Source organism: Leptonotus elevatus, chromosome 20, assembly GCF_054856555.1.
Source record: "Leptonotus elevatus isolate MCC_2025b chromosome 20, RoL_Lele_1.0, whole genome shotgun sequence".
Taxonomy (NCBI): Eukaryota; Metazoa; Chordata; class Actinopteri; order Syngnathiformes; family Syngnathidae; genus Leptonotus; species Leptonotus elevatus.
This window is the reverse complement of record NC_141258.1, coordinates 15,566,384-15,583,932: the sequence shown is the minus strand read 5'-3', so window position 1 is coordinate 15,583,932 and position 17,549 is coordinate 15,566,384. Positions and strand designations below refer to the sequence as shown.

At 41.8% G+C, this 17,549-nt stretch overlaps 1 protein-coding gene across 1 annotated transcript in view; it reads right to left on the bottom strand.

The window, feature by feature from the left end:
* Positions 1-2,255, bottom strand: part of bms1 (BMS1 ribosome biogenesis factor) — a 28,034-nt gene extending 25,779 nt beyond the window's left edge. Inside the window, exons 1-3 of the mRNA XM_086065218.1 lie at positions 1,996-2,255; positions 790-967; positions 490-680 (exon numbers count right to left, since the gene is read on the bottom strand). Coding sequence (XP_085921344.1) covers positions 490-680; positions 790-962 — 364 coding nt within the window. The 5' untranslated portion in view covers positions 963-967; positions 1,996-2,255. The remainder of the gene's footprint in view (positions 1-489; positions 681-789; positions 968-1,995) is intronic.
* Positions 2,256-17,549: the final 15,294 nt, after the last annotated feature.

Here is a 17,549-nt window from a genome sequence, read left to right as displayed (position 1 = left end):
TGCTGAAAAAAAATCCTGATTATACCCTTCAGTCAAAAAGAATGGCAAAAAAATATTGAGATGCAAAGCAAATAATTAGAGGTGTACTTAGAGCGAGAATTTAATTAAATACCAAATATCATAAGTGAGTTATTCACTCAGATGGCTTATGCTAGTATGGGTGCTGCACCTATAGTTAAGCTCTTTTGTGCCGGTGGGCGCCAGGTAGCCCCATTTGTACCACATAAGAAGCCTTCAGGCCTGTTCTAAAAATAGCTACTAGTGATGGGACCTTGTAATTTCTTAGGCATGTTGTAGAGGTGATCATTTCAAAATGTGAGCACTGACACAGATGAATGGAAATAAAACTTTTTACCAGCAGCATCATAACAATAGAATATTGAATCACATAAACCTGCATCACTATGCATATAAGAATTTCTCCCATCTCTACAAATAATGTACATGGGAAGAAAATAAAAATATATGTATAAGAAAAGCAGAGCGCACCTGAGACGATGGTTACAGGGCCACATATATCTCCAAGCTTCTGACGCGTAAAGTTTTTGATCAGGCAACGGATAAGGGTGCTTTTCCCCACCTTAGGGGGTCCTACTACAACAATCACGATTGGAGGAGGCTCCAGGGGTGTTCGATCAACAAGAGGGATGTGGTGTTTTTTGGTCTTTATGTCTTGCGCCCTGGAAACATACACGTTTAACCATATTACATTGATTACATACTCTAAATAGATTGATACAGACAGACAAAAGAATTGAGATAAAATAAACCACTTTAACCTCCATGTACCTATGAAAAGTCTTGGCCATGCGTACAGCCGACTGTACTGCAAAGGCTTTGGGGTTACGTTTGCGCTCATCCTTCTCTGTTGAGTTTCCCTGTTTTTTCCATTTCTTTTTCTCCGCCTTTGGTCCACTGTGTTTGTGCTGATGTTTCTTCTGTTCCTTAACATTACCATCCATTCTGTCTGCTACAACAAAATCACAACAGACATATTAAAATAATATAATAGTATCTGACCAAAACTACCTTGTAATATACGAATGAAAGGCAATGGTTCTTTTGCCGCGACCGACAACTCTTCTGCTGGCGTTATTTTGTTGTGAACTGCTCTAATTGGTCAATCACCAGAGCAATATATTCTTGGCCTGGCGTGAATGGCTATTTTACCTTGAGTTACAGTAGGTTGGCTCACTCACGTGCGATGTGTAGGCTGCTGTGAATCAGTTATTTTGCCGCGAGTCATGTACAGTGCGTGGTTCCTGCCTTGCTTCACCCCTTTCTGTCTCTTTTCAGGAAATTTTCATTTTTGTTTTGCCACCGAAAATAGGCTGTTGTCGCCATTACCAGCCTAACCCTAAACCTCAGTTTGCGCTCTACCCACTGCGCCAAAATCTGATACATTTACCGGTGCAGAATTTGTACTTTTAGTTCTCGTGCGGTTCACGGCAAAATAAGGCTAGGAGGCGAGTTGACGGCCACGCCAAAATAACCACTGCATTTTGCAAATATATAATATATATAGGGTATAGTTAGGTCTGCTGGTAAAGCCAGCATCCTATGGTTATGGTTAGGCCGGTAATTTCTATAGCAGCCTATCTCCGGTGGCAAAACGAAATTAAAACTTCGTGGAAAGGACACAGAAGGCAAGAGGCACGCCGAGTGCATGACTCGGTCCAGCGATTGACAAATCAGAGCAGTTCACGGCAAAATAGTGTTAGCAGTTGAGTTGTCAATCACGGAAAAACATCCACAGCCTCCCAAATGATTGCAGCTCTTCTATTGGGATAACAATTTGGTCATATACATGCAATCCCAATAAAACATGTCAATACAACATCAAACACAAACCAAAAACCACGCGCACAACATTGCGGCATACCATTTACAGAGGTCGTGACCACCTTAAAGTAATTTCTTGACTAGTAAGCGTTACGATGTAGCACGTGCGTGCGTGACACACGCACACACACTTTGTTGTTGTTGTTTACTCACCCTGAAATGTCCACAATATTGGGGATCGTCTATTTATTGTTAATTTTGGATGTTGAAAGAGAAGTGGGTGATCATTAGGAGATAAGTTTCCGTACGCAAAATCTCTTCTCTCTGCCTTTGGGCGAATAATTTATCAAAAGCAAGCGCATACACTGGCTGTATGTCTAGAGAGATAAATAAACACTTTAGGATCAAAGTTGGCAAGAAAAACACCAAGTCGAAGCGTGAATTCACTGCCCACATGTAATGTGAACCTTCACCCGGAACAAAACATTAGTTCTTCCGCTTCTTCACCTTGTTTATTAAATGGCGATTGGCAAACGAGCGATTATGTGCATTACCGCCACCTACCGGACTTGAATGCGGAACAATAGAAAGGCAGGAAATACAAAACTAACAAACAAAAAAACAACAAATCTTGTTCGTTGCTGCGGCCACAAGAAGATTGTCAATGATGAAAGCACGTTTATTTTAGTATTGTTGTTTTTGAGCACTGTTCCTCATTTTTACTTATGTCTTTATAATTTCTACAAGTGTCCCATGCAATCATTTTGATACCACAATCGGACTTTATGGCTTGGATATCTTCACATGGCAACTTTATCCCCTCCTCGTCCACTTTCCTTGACTCAATGTCAATGTCCTTGTCCCTTCACTTTCGCTTTTGCAGTACTACATCTTAGATCTTTACGGATCAGCTCCTTATTCTTCGCACTCTTTTTATCCTGCCTTTTGTAGATCGTAAACAAGTTAACAACTCTTTAAAAGCGGATCCACAATGCATTACTGTAACTGTACTGACTCGAGATCACGGTAATCCAATGGAAATAAGTGCGATAGATAAAAAGAAAAAGAAAAAAAAGTTAAATAATCAAACTGATTATAAACTTTCACAGCGAAATTCAACTCACACTCCACAGAATAATTGTGTTGCACGTCTCATCAGCGCCACTTGAACAATGTAATGTAAATCCAGCAGATGTCGCTCTACTCACGACTGAAATGCCTTAAACTAAACATGCTTAGTAAAGCGTCAACAATTTAACCCCTTAGCGGTATTGTGACCCGTTTTGGGCTTTTTGATGGTTCTGACGAAGCCATTTCAAAATAAAATACTGCCGATTAGAACGGAAAGGAAATAAATAAAGGGGGTGAAACTCAGGAAATTGAAATTGAAAAATGGAACACAAAAAAATAAAAAGCAAAAGATGGGCATTGAAAGACTAAAACGCATAATAGGCTTTGGTCCCAGGAGATGCACAGATGGACAGATTTAAAACCATTATAATACTGTGTAAAAGTTTTAAGTCACGCTTAGATGTTAAGTGCTATTTCAGTTTATTTTTCAATACAGTACACAAACACAGTAAGTATGTTTCCAAAATTAACCAACACAAAAAGTTAATATTTTATATTGTTCACAAAACTGTATGCAAAATAATGTCACTGTGTTGTCATAAAGTCATCCAAGTCTATCATATTAAATTAACAAAAACCTAGAAAGATTTTTTTTCTTTTGAGAAGTAAAGGTAAACAAAATCAGATTAGCAACTGTAGGTTGTTAAAAAAAAAGAGCCTATGATTGAAGTATTTTAAAGTTTGTTTTTATTTTAAAATTATTTTTCTTGCGTTGCAAATTTTTGTAAGTTTATGTTATTATTGTATGTTTAAAATACGGTAGAATACGATATGTAAAATACGGTAGCGTCCTATTTTTCTAATTTTGGTCAGTGTTTTAATGGAGGCTAGAACTGATTAATGGCATTTCCATTCATTTCAATGGTAAAATATGATTTGAGAGTATAGTCACGGAATGAAAACAAAACAAAAGTCAATACCTTGCTGTAGGCTATTTGAAATTAATAAATAATTTTGTGATAAATTAAGTAAAATTGGACACTTTCCTGTGGCAACGCTGTTGATTTTCACAGCATACGAGTATGCCATGGCATCCTGGTTAGGATTCACTTTTGACCACTGTACAATATCCTCTGTAAAGACTCAGAGACTATAGAGAGGCATACAGGACACACACAAGTAAAGTAAGTTGATGAATTACTCCACTTACTTTGGTGTAGTGTTTTTGGAGGAATGATCCGTCATTTAGTAGAGATGTCCTGATGTTATGAGTGTGAGGTAAGGGAGAAGCAATGAGGAGACGAATGACACTATTACAAAACCAATATTTCTACCTCACTGAGCCTGGCTGTTGCCTCTTTGTACAATGACCACAAGGATTGTCAATTTATTAGTTCCACAGGAATAAAGACGAATTGTCACATCTAATATTATTTATTTCGGATTTTTTTTTCAATTAACGTTTTGAATTGACATGTTTTAATTTTGAATAGCTCTCAATTGTCCCTTTTTCCTTTATATTTTTAGGTTTTTTTCAGTAGGTAATTGTCATGTCTTTAATTATGGAAATACGGTTAAAAAAAATATATATATATATAAAAATCTCTGTTTGACTTTCTGTTTTGTCAACTGAAACACTCAACTTGAATGTGCATACTGGTGGTAATAATAGTAATAATAATAATAATAATAATAATAACAAACACAACTATGAACAAGCTCACTTTTGGACTGATCACTGGTGAACTTAGTTTGAAAATGTTAAATTATGAACTTTGAACTGAACTAGTTCATTTTCAAATTTGTGAACTGGGGTGGTAAATCCATGTCCAGAAAGTAAAAACCCTGCCACAGTTTGGCTTTAGCCCCAGGTGCTAGCTAGCTAGCTAGCTCACTAGCTAGCTCCAATGGTGCTCGTTTACCTGCTAGGGAGCTTTCTAGCTAGCACAAGGGGCTAAAGCTAAATTGTGGCAGCGTTTTTACTTTCTGGACTTGTCGCTAAAAGTAGCTAAAAGTCGCTAAAAGTCGCTAAATGAAGTAATTTAAGGTGTTGGGAAGAGTGTGATCATATACGAGCCAGGTATGTGGACAGAAGCTACAAAAAACAAAAACACAAAAGACCATTTTCGGCCAACAAATTGTCAGATGCGCCGCACACATCAAAGGACACAGCCTCGCTACGGTGGAACATTCACAGTGGCGCAGGACAGTCTGCCCGAAAATCTTTAAGCATCATGACTTTTCAAATCTGTATATACAAAAACAAAACCACAGAATCTCATTTGTGACCTATGAGCTGGCCCTAACAGGTCCCTTTCACTTCCTTGCTTTGGCTTTGTTGTTCCCCTCATGGCACACTTACATTGTACAGAAAGAGACTTGTAAACATAATTGCACAATATTTTCACTCATCTTGAGAGTATGTATGGTTATATGTACACGGTTGGATGTGTTTGTGTGGATTAAATGTATTGACCCTTACCTTATTTCACACCTACACTGACCATGTATGTGTTTTCCCCAAACTATGTCAATTCAATTTGTCATTTAATATTATGCTCCAAAAGTTTTGAAGCCTACAGGCAGTGACATGTAGTCAAAGACTTCAAGGCCTTCTTCTCTGCTGGTCCAAACACTATCAGAAGCTTAGGCCTTTTACAGTTACATGAATATATCCAAGGGTCCTTTCTCTTCTTTCAAAGCATGGGTCATGGGTTTGGCTGCTCAGCTTCTAGTTTAGTTTTTTCTTTGTCCAAACAGATTTCAGCTGCTCTGTGCATGCAAAATGCAGTGTGCCTAAACACGCACACTGTTTAAGTTAAGTCAAGTCAAGTCAGTAGCTTTACTAATCAGCAAATTCTGTAGAGTAAATTTGACTCTATTTAGAGTGGGACCAAATAGACTCAGTTTTAGAGTAATATTTACTCTTGGAAGAGAGTAAAATAAAGAATTGGGGGAAAATAGAAGTCACTCAAGGGTTGAGGAACAAACTCACGACCTTCAGCTTGGGAGACTGCCGCACTACCACCCTGAGCTATGCTCCTCCTACTCTTTGCTTATCTCCAAGATGAGACCAAAAACATTTTTTTAAATCTCTTGAAGTTAGGAAGATTCAAGCTGACACGAGCGATATACTAACACACAGCAGGAGCTGCGTGGTTCAGGGAGTAGATTGGCACAAGGTTGTGAGTTTGTTCCTCAAACCTTAAATTACTTTTTACTCTGAACGCCCAAGCCTCCTGAGCTATTAAGACATTTCACCATCATGCTTTTTTCATTCATTGGTGTTAAGAACTCAAGACTTTGAGTAAAGATGGTCAGTTCCTGCCTCTCACATCCTCAGTTATGTCAGGAATGTCTGACAGGAACCCATGAACCAAGGAACCTTCATTCCTCTCCTATACTATCGCTCTTCCTACAAAGACCTGTGCAGGTCAATGTCTATCCATGCGCCCCTCTATCGTCTCGTTCATCACTCATTCATCTATCGGCCTGTCACAATGTGACGGGATCCAGTGCAAGCGACAGACGTGAGCTGCAGTCAGGTTGAGCCTTCCCTTACGAGGGTCCCTCTCGGAGCTGTCCAAGTGTCCTGTTGGTGCCTGGAGTGCCACGCCAACTCAATCTTAGTAGTGGACAAAGTAAAGAGAGTGGGAGCTGTCCCATCAGTCTCCATTATGGGACACTGTAGTTGCTTCACTGTCGTGTTCCTGTGGTACTCCAAGGGAGATGCTGTCTCATACATCATCAGTGAACAAAGGGCCAGGGTGGGGGGGGGGGGGTTATGGTAGTAGGTGGATCCTTCCTGCTCCAGACACACATAGACCCACCCACACTTTCAAACACTTCAACCCCTTACTCAAGTTACATTAAATTACTTACCGGGAGCAATGCTCAGCTAGAAATTATCTTCAACTTGTTCCTTTATTGACAGAAAGTAATTTTTTTGCATACTGAATTATGCATGATAAAAAGAAATAATAGAAATATCAGTACTAGCATGTGTTTTTAACTTCATCTTCATCACAGATTTTTTTTCCTGCTTTGTGTCAGAGAATATAGGAGCTGCTAGCTTTTAAATCTGATGAGGACATGAGCATTGTAATGGGCATCGGTGTTGACATGACAGTAACTCCAATCAGCCCTCCCCCATCCTCTACTGATGGTCTTTATTAAGCTGTAAAACATGACATGTTGTAAATTGTTTTAAAGTAAACATTATTTTCATTTTGATTAAAGCGAACATTTCTCCACATCTAACGTGTGATGACGTGGCATCATTTGCACAGTTGTCATATTTCAATAATCCGTACTACCGCACTAATGGTCACTTTACTTTGCTTAATGGCTCTCTGTACTTATGTGTTTATGCACTAAATTGATTTTTTTTTTATAGCAGGTTGTTTGCTGTAATACAGTGGTCCAAACTACCATTGAAAAATTCCTTGCATGTTTTTAACATATAGTTTGTCCATAAAAATGATTCTGATTGTTATCTGCCCATAGTTTTGATTGCTGTCGGTTGCAATAATACAAAATTGAAAAGATGAAAACATATAATTCACATAGTTGCAGTTTTGACCCCATGTTACGTAATATTTGTGACTCCACAAATTGAACACACAGTAATAAGGGTGGTGATGGCGACACATTCGCCAGACAGAGGTGGCAAATCCAGGTCCAGAAAGTAAAAACCCTGCTACAGTTTTGGCTTTAGCCCCAAGTGCCAGCTAGCGAGCTCCCTAGCTAGGACAGGGTTTTTACTTACTGGACCTGGATTTGCCACCTCTGGCGCCAGACTAATGAACAACAACAACAAACGTCTGCTATGCCTAGTCCAGTGTTAAAATGGTAGTAATTCAAAATAGCAAAACTTTCATTTTTGTGAAACTTGTTAAAACAGGGGTGTACTGTCAAATTTACAGTCTGGATCAGGACCACAAAGGGTTTAATCCGGTCCGCGGGATGACCGTGTAAAGTTAAAAAATGAGTAATGTCGGCCCAAATAATCATCCATCCATCCATCCAGCCCTTTATCGCTTATTCCTCACAAGGGTCGTGGGGGTGCTGGAGCCTATCCCAGCTGGCTTCGGGTAGTATGCGGGGTACACCCTGAACTGGTTGCCAGCCAATCCATACCCAATTAATCAGATGGCCAAAATCAAAACATATAAATTCATAATTTCACAAGCAATCTCAGGTGAGCAATGCAACTTGTACAAGGAATTGACCTGGATGTCATTATTTTACATGCAACCTAAAGTTATGGTTTGTTGAAAAAAAAATAAAAACATAGATCACATAAATCAAACATAAATGTGCTGAATAAGACACATGCTACTGGTAACACAAACACATAGCCTATGACATGGATTAACGTCCTATAACTTTATTTAAAGCTATAACAATGCATTCTGGGAACAAATATATGCAAAACAGGTAGATATAACAAGCCCGGAACTCATACCAGCAAAGTGTTGCCGCGTTCCATTTGCATTTGTGTTATTTTTTGGAACAATATATTTACAATGAGCCCCGCTATTTAGGGCCGGCCTGCGAATACAATAGTGACAATGTGTGTATAACTGAGGCCAATTGTTTTTAAGTTATAAACCATGATTTTACCGGTCCGGTCCACTTGTTCAGAGATAGCAAATCCAGGTCCAGGAAGTAAAAACCCTGCTGCAGTTTGGCTTTAGCCCCAGGTGCTAGCTAGCGAGCTCCCCTGGTGTTCGTTTACCTACTAGGGAGCTCGCTAGCTAGCCCTAGGGGCTAAAGCCAAACTGTGGCAGGGTTTTTCCTTTCTGGACCTGGATTTGCCACCTCTGCACTTGTTAATATATTTTCCTCCATGTGGCCCCTGGAGCTAATATGAGTTTGACACCACTGTCTTAAAAGCTGATTCTCTGCGATCCCCTTTTCAATATTTTCAAATTCAATGTTGATAAATACAGTCAATAAAGAACTATACTGCTTTGTACAAACCTCAAGTGCACCATCTGAGACGCTCAGTGGGTTTGTGTAAAGGTAATAGTGTCTATCAAAGCAGCAACAGTGACAAATGAGCTGGTTGCGCACCAGTGTTTTGTACTTTACTGCTGCACTCTTCAGTAGTGATTAGGGTTGCCAACTCCCTGAGAAATAAATAAGGAACACCTTATCGACAAGGACGGCCAACCTGATTGTCTTCAACCTTCAACGGTCAGAAAGGCCTGACATTGTCCAGGCTCTCCGGAGTAGCGTTCCGGGGAAGCCAGCCAGCAGATGACTCACCAGTTCCTGTACTTGACCAGAAATCTCGCCCATTTGGGTAGCCATCACGTGCTGGAACTCCTCCTGGCGTGACAGGCCTCCTGCCCCCTGATTCCGCAGCGTGGTTTTCAGAAGGAAAAAAAACGCTGAACACAAATTGCTCAAAACTGGAGAAAAAACAGGGCACTCAAAAAAAAGGGACAGCTAAAGGTGCTCCACTCAGGAGGGAAAAAGGCACAATAGGAAGGCAAGGGCTGTGGCTCATGGGCTGTGTTTTTTTTTTTTTTTAAACGGGTGGAGGAAAGCCTTGGCAAGCTGTGCTGAAAGTATCAAGCAGGTCGAGTTAGTATAATGACTATTTTTGGGCACTAGATGGCAGCGATGACTCTCTTTGGACAAGATTGGGTAGGCGTCAGTAGAAGACGTGAGGCGGAGCTAGAGTGTTGAGGGGAGAATGACTGAGGAAGCGAAAATGGCGACCGGTTGCAAGCAGCTCACGCTTGAGCATTTTTTTCAAAGACGAAAAGCATCGACCAATGCTAAAGAGCACATTGATGATGATGATGATGGTGACTCCGAGGTTGACGCCGAAGTTGGAAGCGTTGACGCGGCGGCTTCGATAGTGTCGTAAAGCCTCACTGGCTAGCGATGCTAACGGCGGAAAACGAGCACTTCTGCACAGGCGGACGTTCAATCGGACGATGAAGAGTACCCCGAGTCCAATGCATATTCATCGGAGGAGTGGGTACAGTCTGATCACGGAGAAGATACTGGTTCTGGACTACGATGCCACCATGAATGGAGTGGATAAGATGGATCAGAACATCTCTTACCACCCGGTATAGGAACTGAAGGACATGAGGAAGCCAGACGTAACACCAGGTCACCGTATCATGATCCTGAGAGTAGACTTGATGACAACATGGCCAAACACACACTGCAGTATATACCTGCTACTTCCCGGGAAAAAAGTGCAAGAAAGTGCACGCGAAGGGGCAATCGCAGTGAAACTAATCTGTGGTGCAAATCCTGCTGCGTCCCCTTGCACGCAGGGGAGTTTTACACAATATACCTCACAAAAAGAAAAACTGTGTAGTTGAAACATCCACACAATTGTAAATAGTACCACAGTTGCACACATTTGTAAATAGTTTGTCAAATTGTTTTGTCAAATTGTTACACTGTTGAATGTAACTAAACGTATTTTGCTATCAAAAAACACTTTTTCATTGTTGGTGGTAGTGTTTTACAGAAGTAAAGCACTGTTTAGATGTTTGTGGCATCATTCATGGAAAAAAAAAGGCGTCAAATTCACTAGAGTGCATGAAATAATATAGTTTCACAAAAAGCTTGATTTCTCCGTATTTTGGTCCAAAACAGAGCATTGGTTGAAACTAACCTATTTTCTATTGTTGATTACTGAAGAACGGAATAAGGTAGAAACAAACTTTTTTTTCTGATGAAAGATGAGAGTTCAATCTTTCATTTGGTAGTATCTGTGTTTCCATAGTCCAAACACACAATTTTCTGTGGACCTTGAAAGATCAGTCAAAATGCTTAAATCAGCTGGCACCCACACATCCTCTTTTCTGAAAATGCTTGGCAGTCAAAGAGTTCATATAAAACAATATGTAATAAGCAGAACATTCATCCTGTAATTTATGTTCAGTTTAATGTAAGATTATGTGGAGATTATTTTTTCCATTTATCTTTTATCTTCATCATTCAGTGTTCTGATCAGTCAGCTTTAGAGCACAGTTAGCTGAGTTATAGCTTAAACCATGCTTACAGAGTGACATTGGCTACCTTTGCAGCAATTACCTCTAAATTAGATTTTTTTTTTACTGTATATAAAGTGTTGTATATAAACTGCACATTTCCATATTAACCTTGATCAGAGGGTTGAAGAATCATTCTTTACATACTGCTATCTCTGGCATTGCCTGGTGGACAACACGTTTTTTTCTAGGGCTCCCAAGTTTTGTTGTACCTTGTACAGTATTCCGTATGTGTCCACCACTGGAAGCATGTTGCTTGAGATCAGTAAACCCACCATGGGCTATGGGGCGACTTAACAGCACGCACGGGTCGTATGAATGGATTGTCAATGCTGCTTGTTGGTAGCGCATTGACCGACAGTTCATTCATGTGTAAGTCCGTGTGTGCTATCAAGTCAGGCCGGGAGTGGCGTCATGCAGCTGAGTAGCCGACAAATTCAGTCTTTGGAGGACCCAGCCTTGTTAATTTGGACACATGCTGTGTTTTTCAATCGTTTCTGCTGCTGCCTGTCCCATATGACGCTCTTGCGCTATGTACTTCCGCAAGCAACATTACGTCGACGGTCGACGAGCAAGATGAGCGGATTCTGTATTGTCATACTTGGAATTAATGTGTTGTCAGCTCATTGGTCACAGAGCAGGAGGTCCTTGGAACGTTACCATAAGTTGTCACATAAACGGCACTGTTGTTCATTAATTCTATTGACATTTTAGGTACTATTTTTGACGATTCCGGGACGATACAGGAGGATTCCGTATTTCAAGGGACGGTTGGCAAACCTAGTAGTGATGATATGGCTGCAGTTGACTTAATCATGAACCTTGGATGATATTTTTTTTTACACTTAATATCCTTTTAGAAAATGCTAGACTCGCACATCCCATTTTTTTGTACCACTTGTTCTTATTAGGATCACGGATGGGCTAAAACCTAACCAAATTGACTTTGGGCACTTCCATCCGTCTAAACCAGGGGCATCCAAACTTTTTCCTTCGAGGGCCACGTACAAAAAACTCAAAGGATAAAGGGCCACGTACAAAAAAATCAAAGGATCAAGGGCCACTTTGACATTGTTCATCCATCCATCCATTTTCTTAACAGTTTATTCCTCACTAGGGTCGCGGGGGTGCTGGAGCCTATCCCAGCTGGCTTCGGGCAGTAGGCGGGGTACACTCCGAACTGGTTGCCAGCCAATCCAGGAGCAAGAGTAGTAATATGAATTTAAAGTGGTGTTTACTTAAGGATTTTATTAATCATTAATGTGATGTAATGTTAACAAATCAGACTTTGACAAAAACAGCAGAAATTGTAAGAAAACATTTTGCTCATGAAAATGAAATGTCTTAATTTATGAAGCATTAGAAAGAGAAAGGTTGTTCCTATTTTAGTTGTACATAGTTTATTTATATACACTACTCACAAAAAGTTGTGGATATTTGGCTTTCAGGTGAATTTTATGGAAAATTTAAAAGTTTACGTTAAAGTGATATCATATCATGAAAGTAGGACATTTAAGTAGAAGGATGCACTGGTGATTTTCTCATCTCAAACAATTGATTGAAACAAAAGTTAACAACAATGGTGGTACACCGCAACAACAAAATTCAACGTCTCAATAACTCGTTATGTGCCCGTGAGCATAAATTAAAGCTTGACAACGGCGTCTTATGCTGTTCACATGTCGACTCATTGTCTGCTGAGGCACGGCATCCCACTCTTCTTGAAAGGCTTGTAGCCCTCAGGTCATTGAGGTTCTGGGGTGCAGAATTTTTAGCCTCTAGACGGCAACTCAGCTGATCCCACAGCTTCTCAATAGGATTCAGGTCTGGAGAAAGTGCAGGCCATTACATTTGAGCAGGGGCGGCACTGGGCATAGGCAAACTAGGCGGTCGCCTAGGGCGCTATCTAGTGAAGGGGGCGCCAAATTGCAGGGCAAAAAAAAAAAGATAAAAGGTTTTCCCCCTCAGGTTTTCAATAAATAAAACATGTTATACAGCATATATATTTTATACATAATTAGTTTTTTGTTTTGTTTTGGTGTGGTTTATTGAACATATAAATGCAATACAAAATACAAGTGAAAGAAAGAAAATAATAAGTTAAAAAGGAAAATAATTATTAGTAAAGTCAGAGTTGACATGTTCAAAGGGAGTAGGAAGAAATACAAGAACTTATCTAATCCTACCCCCACTAACTTATATCATGTACAATAAGTTATTATATTTAATAATAAATCATTAAAATAGAAAAGAAAGCAAATGAAGAAGAAAAAAATTAATAATGGAAAATAAACAGAACATGCACTTTTCTTAAATGCGCAGATATTAGTGCAAGTTATAAACCCGAAATAATCTACACTTTCACCTAGGGCACCATATCACCTAGGGCCAGCCCTGCATTTGAGGTACACCAGTCTCCAACAGTCGTTCCCTGATGATGCCACGTCGATGACCTGGAGCATTGTCGTTTGTTGCCGTTAAGCTTCTCTTTAGAGAACAGCAACTTGTGCAAAAAGTACTGAAACATTTAACAGTTGGACATGTGCATTCAAAAGCTTAGAGAAGATCACATTAAGTTCACCTGTAAAGGTTTCAATGCATTTTAGGCTTGTCCTGAAATTTCACCTGAAAGCCAAGCATCCCAACTTTGTGAAAGTAGTGGATCTAGACAAGCTCTATACATCAAATTTATTAGTACAGTAGTAGGGGAGACCGGGGCTAGTTGTATCACTTTTTATACTTTTATATATTTCTTGGATTCAATACATCATATATAAATACAATTAATACCAGATGAAAGACCAAAATCTTAGGTATATTTTTTGTATTCATGTCATTTTCATATTTTGTCAGTGCAGAGTTATAAGCCATCAAATAGAGGGAGTGAACATGTGAAATGTTGCCCCACCAATGGGTAAGTTGTCACACTATATGGGGTAAGATGTCACATTGGATTTTGCAACTAATAAAACAAGGACAAAATTATCCTTGTTCTCCTGTTTTTGTTTGTTTGTTTGTTTTTACAGCCAGAGAAATTGTTTATCATTGATCTTGAAAATTGACCATAATCATCGAGCACATTTTCACATAAAATGTTATGAAATAGATTAAAGTCCTTGGGAACTGCTGGCATATAGGGCATAACTTTCAGCTTCAAATGCCTGTTTTGCTCCCTTAAACTGGAATTTTTTACATTTTAAATTAAATAGAATTTCAAAAAATGAAGCATTTCAGTTAATGGATGGATGAATGAAACTTAAACCACTCCTGACATGTGGGCATACTGTAGTTCCAACAACTGGAAAATCTCGTGAACAATCAATCCGCCCCTCTGGACTCACCATAGGCCCTTCACAGCACCAACCACAACTCCGTCGAGGAGCACCCACAGTCACACCATCCTCTGTCAGACAAACCCATGCAGCTAGGACGGACACGTCTGATTCCAGCTGAGAGACAATGACAGATGGACCAGAAGCTCTGCATCTACTGTGGCAGGAAAGGGTACTTCATCAGAATTTGTCCAGAGGTGCCAAAAGGTCAGGCTCACCAGTAAGCAGGGGGACACTGGTGAGCCGAATCTCCACATCCTCCGCCTCCCGCATACAGGTGACAGGTACTGTCCATGCTCCTCAACACTCCACTCCGGTTCAGGTCCTGGTTGACTCTGGTGCAGGATGATAATTTCATTTGACACAGACTTTGTTAGACAACATAACCTCTCAGTTTACAAGATATCCACCCCAAAGGATGTTCATGCAATTGATGGCACATTGCTAGAGACAGTTACCCATAAGACCGAGCCTCTCAAGTTAACTCTCTCCAGTAACCATCATGAGACAATAGAACTGTTTGTGATAACCTCGCCATCGACTCCAGTGATCTTGGGCTTCCCATGGCTAAAACAACACAACCCCCGTAACGACTAGGGCAACATCCACCATCCGGAGCTGGAGCACATACTGCCACGCTCATTGCTTGCAGTCAGCAGTTCCAGCCCGGGCCTCCAGCACAGCTCCTTCACCTGAGGACATAGACCTGTCTAAGGTACCCCCTGAGTACCACGATCTAAAGGAGGTATTCAGCAAATCATCTACTAACACTTTACCACCTCACAGGCCTTATGACTGTGCAATTGATCTCTACCATGGAGCTCCTCTCCAGGCGGTTGTACAACCTCTCCAAACCTGAACGTGAGGCAATGGAGAGGTACATAACCGACTCGTTGGCTGCGGGACTGATTCGACCTTCCTTCTCCCCGGTGGCGGCGGGCTTCTTCTTTGTCGAAAAGAAGGATGGTTCTCTCCGTCCATGCATAGACTATACAGTGTTGAATGACATAACTATTAAAAAATAAGTACCCTCTCCCATTGATAGACTCTGAATTTAGTCCCCTGCAGGAAGCGATGATCTTACAAAGCTGGACTTGAGAAATGCCTACCATCTAGTCCGGATCCACGAAGGGGGCGAGTGGAAGATGGCTTTCAATACGCACTTAGGACATTTTGAATACCTGGTAATGCCTATCGGTTTGACCAATGCTCCCGCCGTTTTCCAAGAGCTTGTAAATGATGTTCTTAGAGATGTCTTGAACAGGGTTGATCTTGATGACTAATCTTTTCTCGCTCCCTTGAGGAGCATGTTAGCCATGTGCGCGATGTTTTACATAGACTCCTAGAAAACAAAACTATATGTGAAAGCTGAGAAATGTGACTTTCATGTGGATTCAGTGAATTTCTTACGTTATGTGGTTGAAAAGGGACAACTGAGAGCCGACCCGGCCAAAGAAGAAGCGGTCGAAAACTTGCCGGCCTCTTGCACTCACAAGAAGCTGCAACTTTTTCTGGGGTTTGCACATTTCTATAGGCGATTCATTTGTGACTATAGCCGTATTGCGGCTCCGCTGTTTCAACTCACCTCCAGTAAAGTGGGTTTTGTTTGGTCTGAGGCGGCTCATTCTGCTTTTGAACGTTTGAAATGTATGTTTATAAACGCTCCTGTACTTATTCACCCAGATCCCGAGCAGCAGTTTGTGGTCGAGGTTGATGCCTCGGACTCTGGGGTCGGGGCTGTCCTCTCCCAACGCCTGCCTGCAGACAGGAAACTCCATCCCTGTGCCTACTTCTCCCGTCGCCTGACCCCTGCGGAAGTGTTGGCGCTGCAGGAATGGCGGCACTGGTTAGAGGGGGCAGTGCAGCCTTTCATCATCTGGACAGACCACAACAACTTGTCATACCTCCGCACTGCCCGGCGGCTGAACTCGCGTCAAGCCCGTTGGGCACTCTTCCTGGGTCGTTTCCGGTTCACCCTCACCTATCACCCTGGCTCGAGGAATGTTAAGCCGGACGCTCTCTCCCGACAGTTCCCCCTGCACGGGGCTGATACCCCCGAGGACACCACCCTCACTGCCGGATGCATGGTGGGGTCGTTGAGATGGCAAGTAGAGCAGGAAGTACAAGAGGCTCTCCGGGGCCTGCCAACACCTGATGGTTGTCCCCCTGGCCGGCTGTTTGTTCCTGAGAAAGTCAGATCGTCAGCGCTCACTTGGGGTCACGCTTTTCAAATTGCCTGCCACCCAGGAGTCCTTGTCCACCCTTGTCCTTGTGCAGCAACGCTTCTGGTGGCTTTGTATGGAAGCGGATGTCCGGACTTTTGTTGCTGCATGTACAATCTGTGCCCGGAACAAGTCATCAGATCGCCCACCAGCGGGCCTCCTTTAACCCCTACCCATTCCGCCATGCCCCTGGTTTCACGTTTCCCTCCTCAAAGCCGTGACGGAGTGCCCTCTCCGCCTCCCCCGCGTCTCATCCAGCTTCCACTGTGGACCGGATTCTGGACGTCCGCAGGCAAGGCAGGGTCTACCAGTATCTGGTTAATTGGGAGGGGTACAGTCCCGAGGAGCGTTCCTGGATATCCCGCTCCCTCAGGTGCTGCGGGACTTTTAAGCTAGGTTTCCGGGTAAGACAGGTAGGACGCCAGGAGGCGCCCGTTAGGTGGGGGGTACTGTTGTAGTTGTGATTTTTGTCCATTGTGATTGCAATGTTGACCAACACCCTTCTCTATTCATCAGGGCAGTGTGAGATAGGGCGGGGCAGAGCTGCTGGAGAGCAGGGCTTGTTCTGCACACCTGCAGGACATCAGCAATCAGCAATCTTAAGCCGGCTCCAAACGCTCCTTTTTACCCCAAGATCACTCAACCCTACTTTCCAGTTGCTCTCCAGCCTGTTTCTCGAGTTGAGATTTATGTTGATGTTTTCCCTCATGGCGATTTTGTGTTTTTAACCTTTTGCAAGAAGAGTTTTTCCCTGAGAAGGTGATTTTTTTGTTTGTGCTCAATAAACTTTTGTTCACGATTCTACACCTGGGTCCTTGCCATTGAACACACAGGTGTGATTGTGAGTGTGGATGGTTGTTCGTCTCTGCATGCCCTGCGATTAGCTGGCAACCAGTTCAGGGTGTACCCCGCCTACTGCCCGAAGCCAGCTGGGATAGGCTCCAGCGCCCCCCGCGGCCTTTGTGAGGACACGCGGTTAAGAAAATGGATGGATGGATTTCTTTTTGAGAACAGACCTTTACTATGACCCTAAAGGAGGACACCTAATGTTAATAATACATTTTATGTGCACAAATCTTTATTTATAATTAAATTATATATTTTTACTTGTA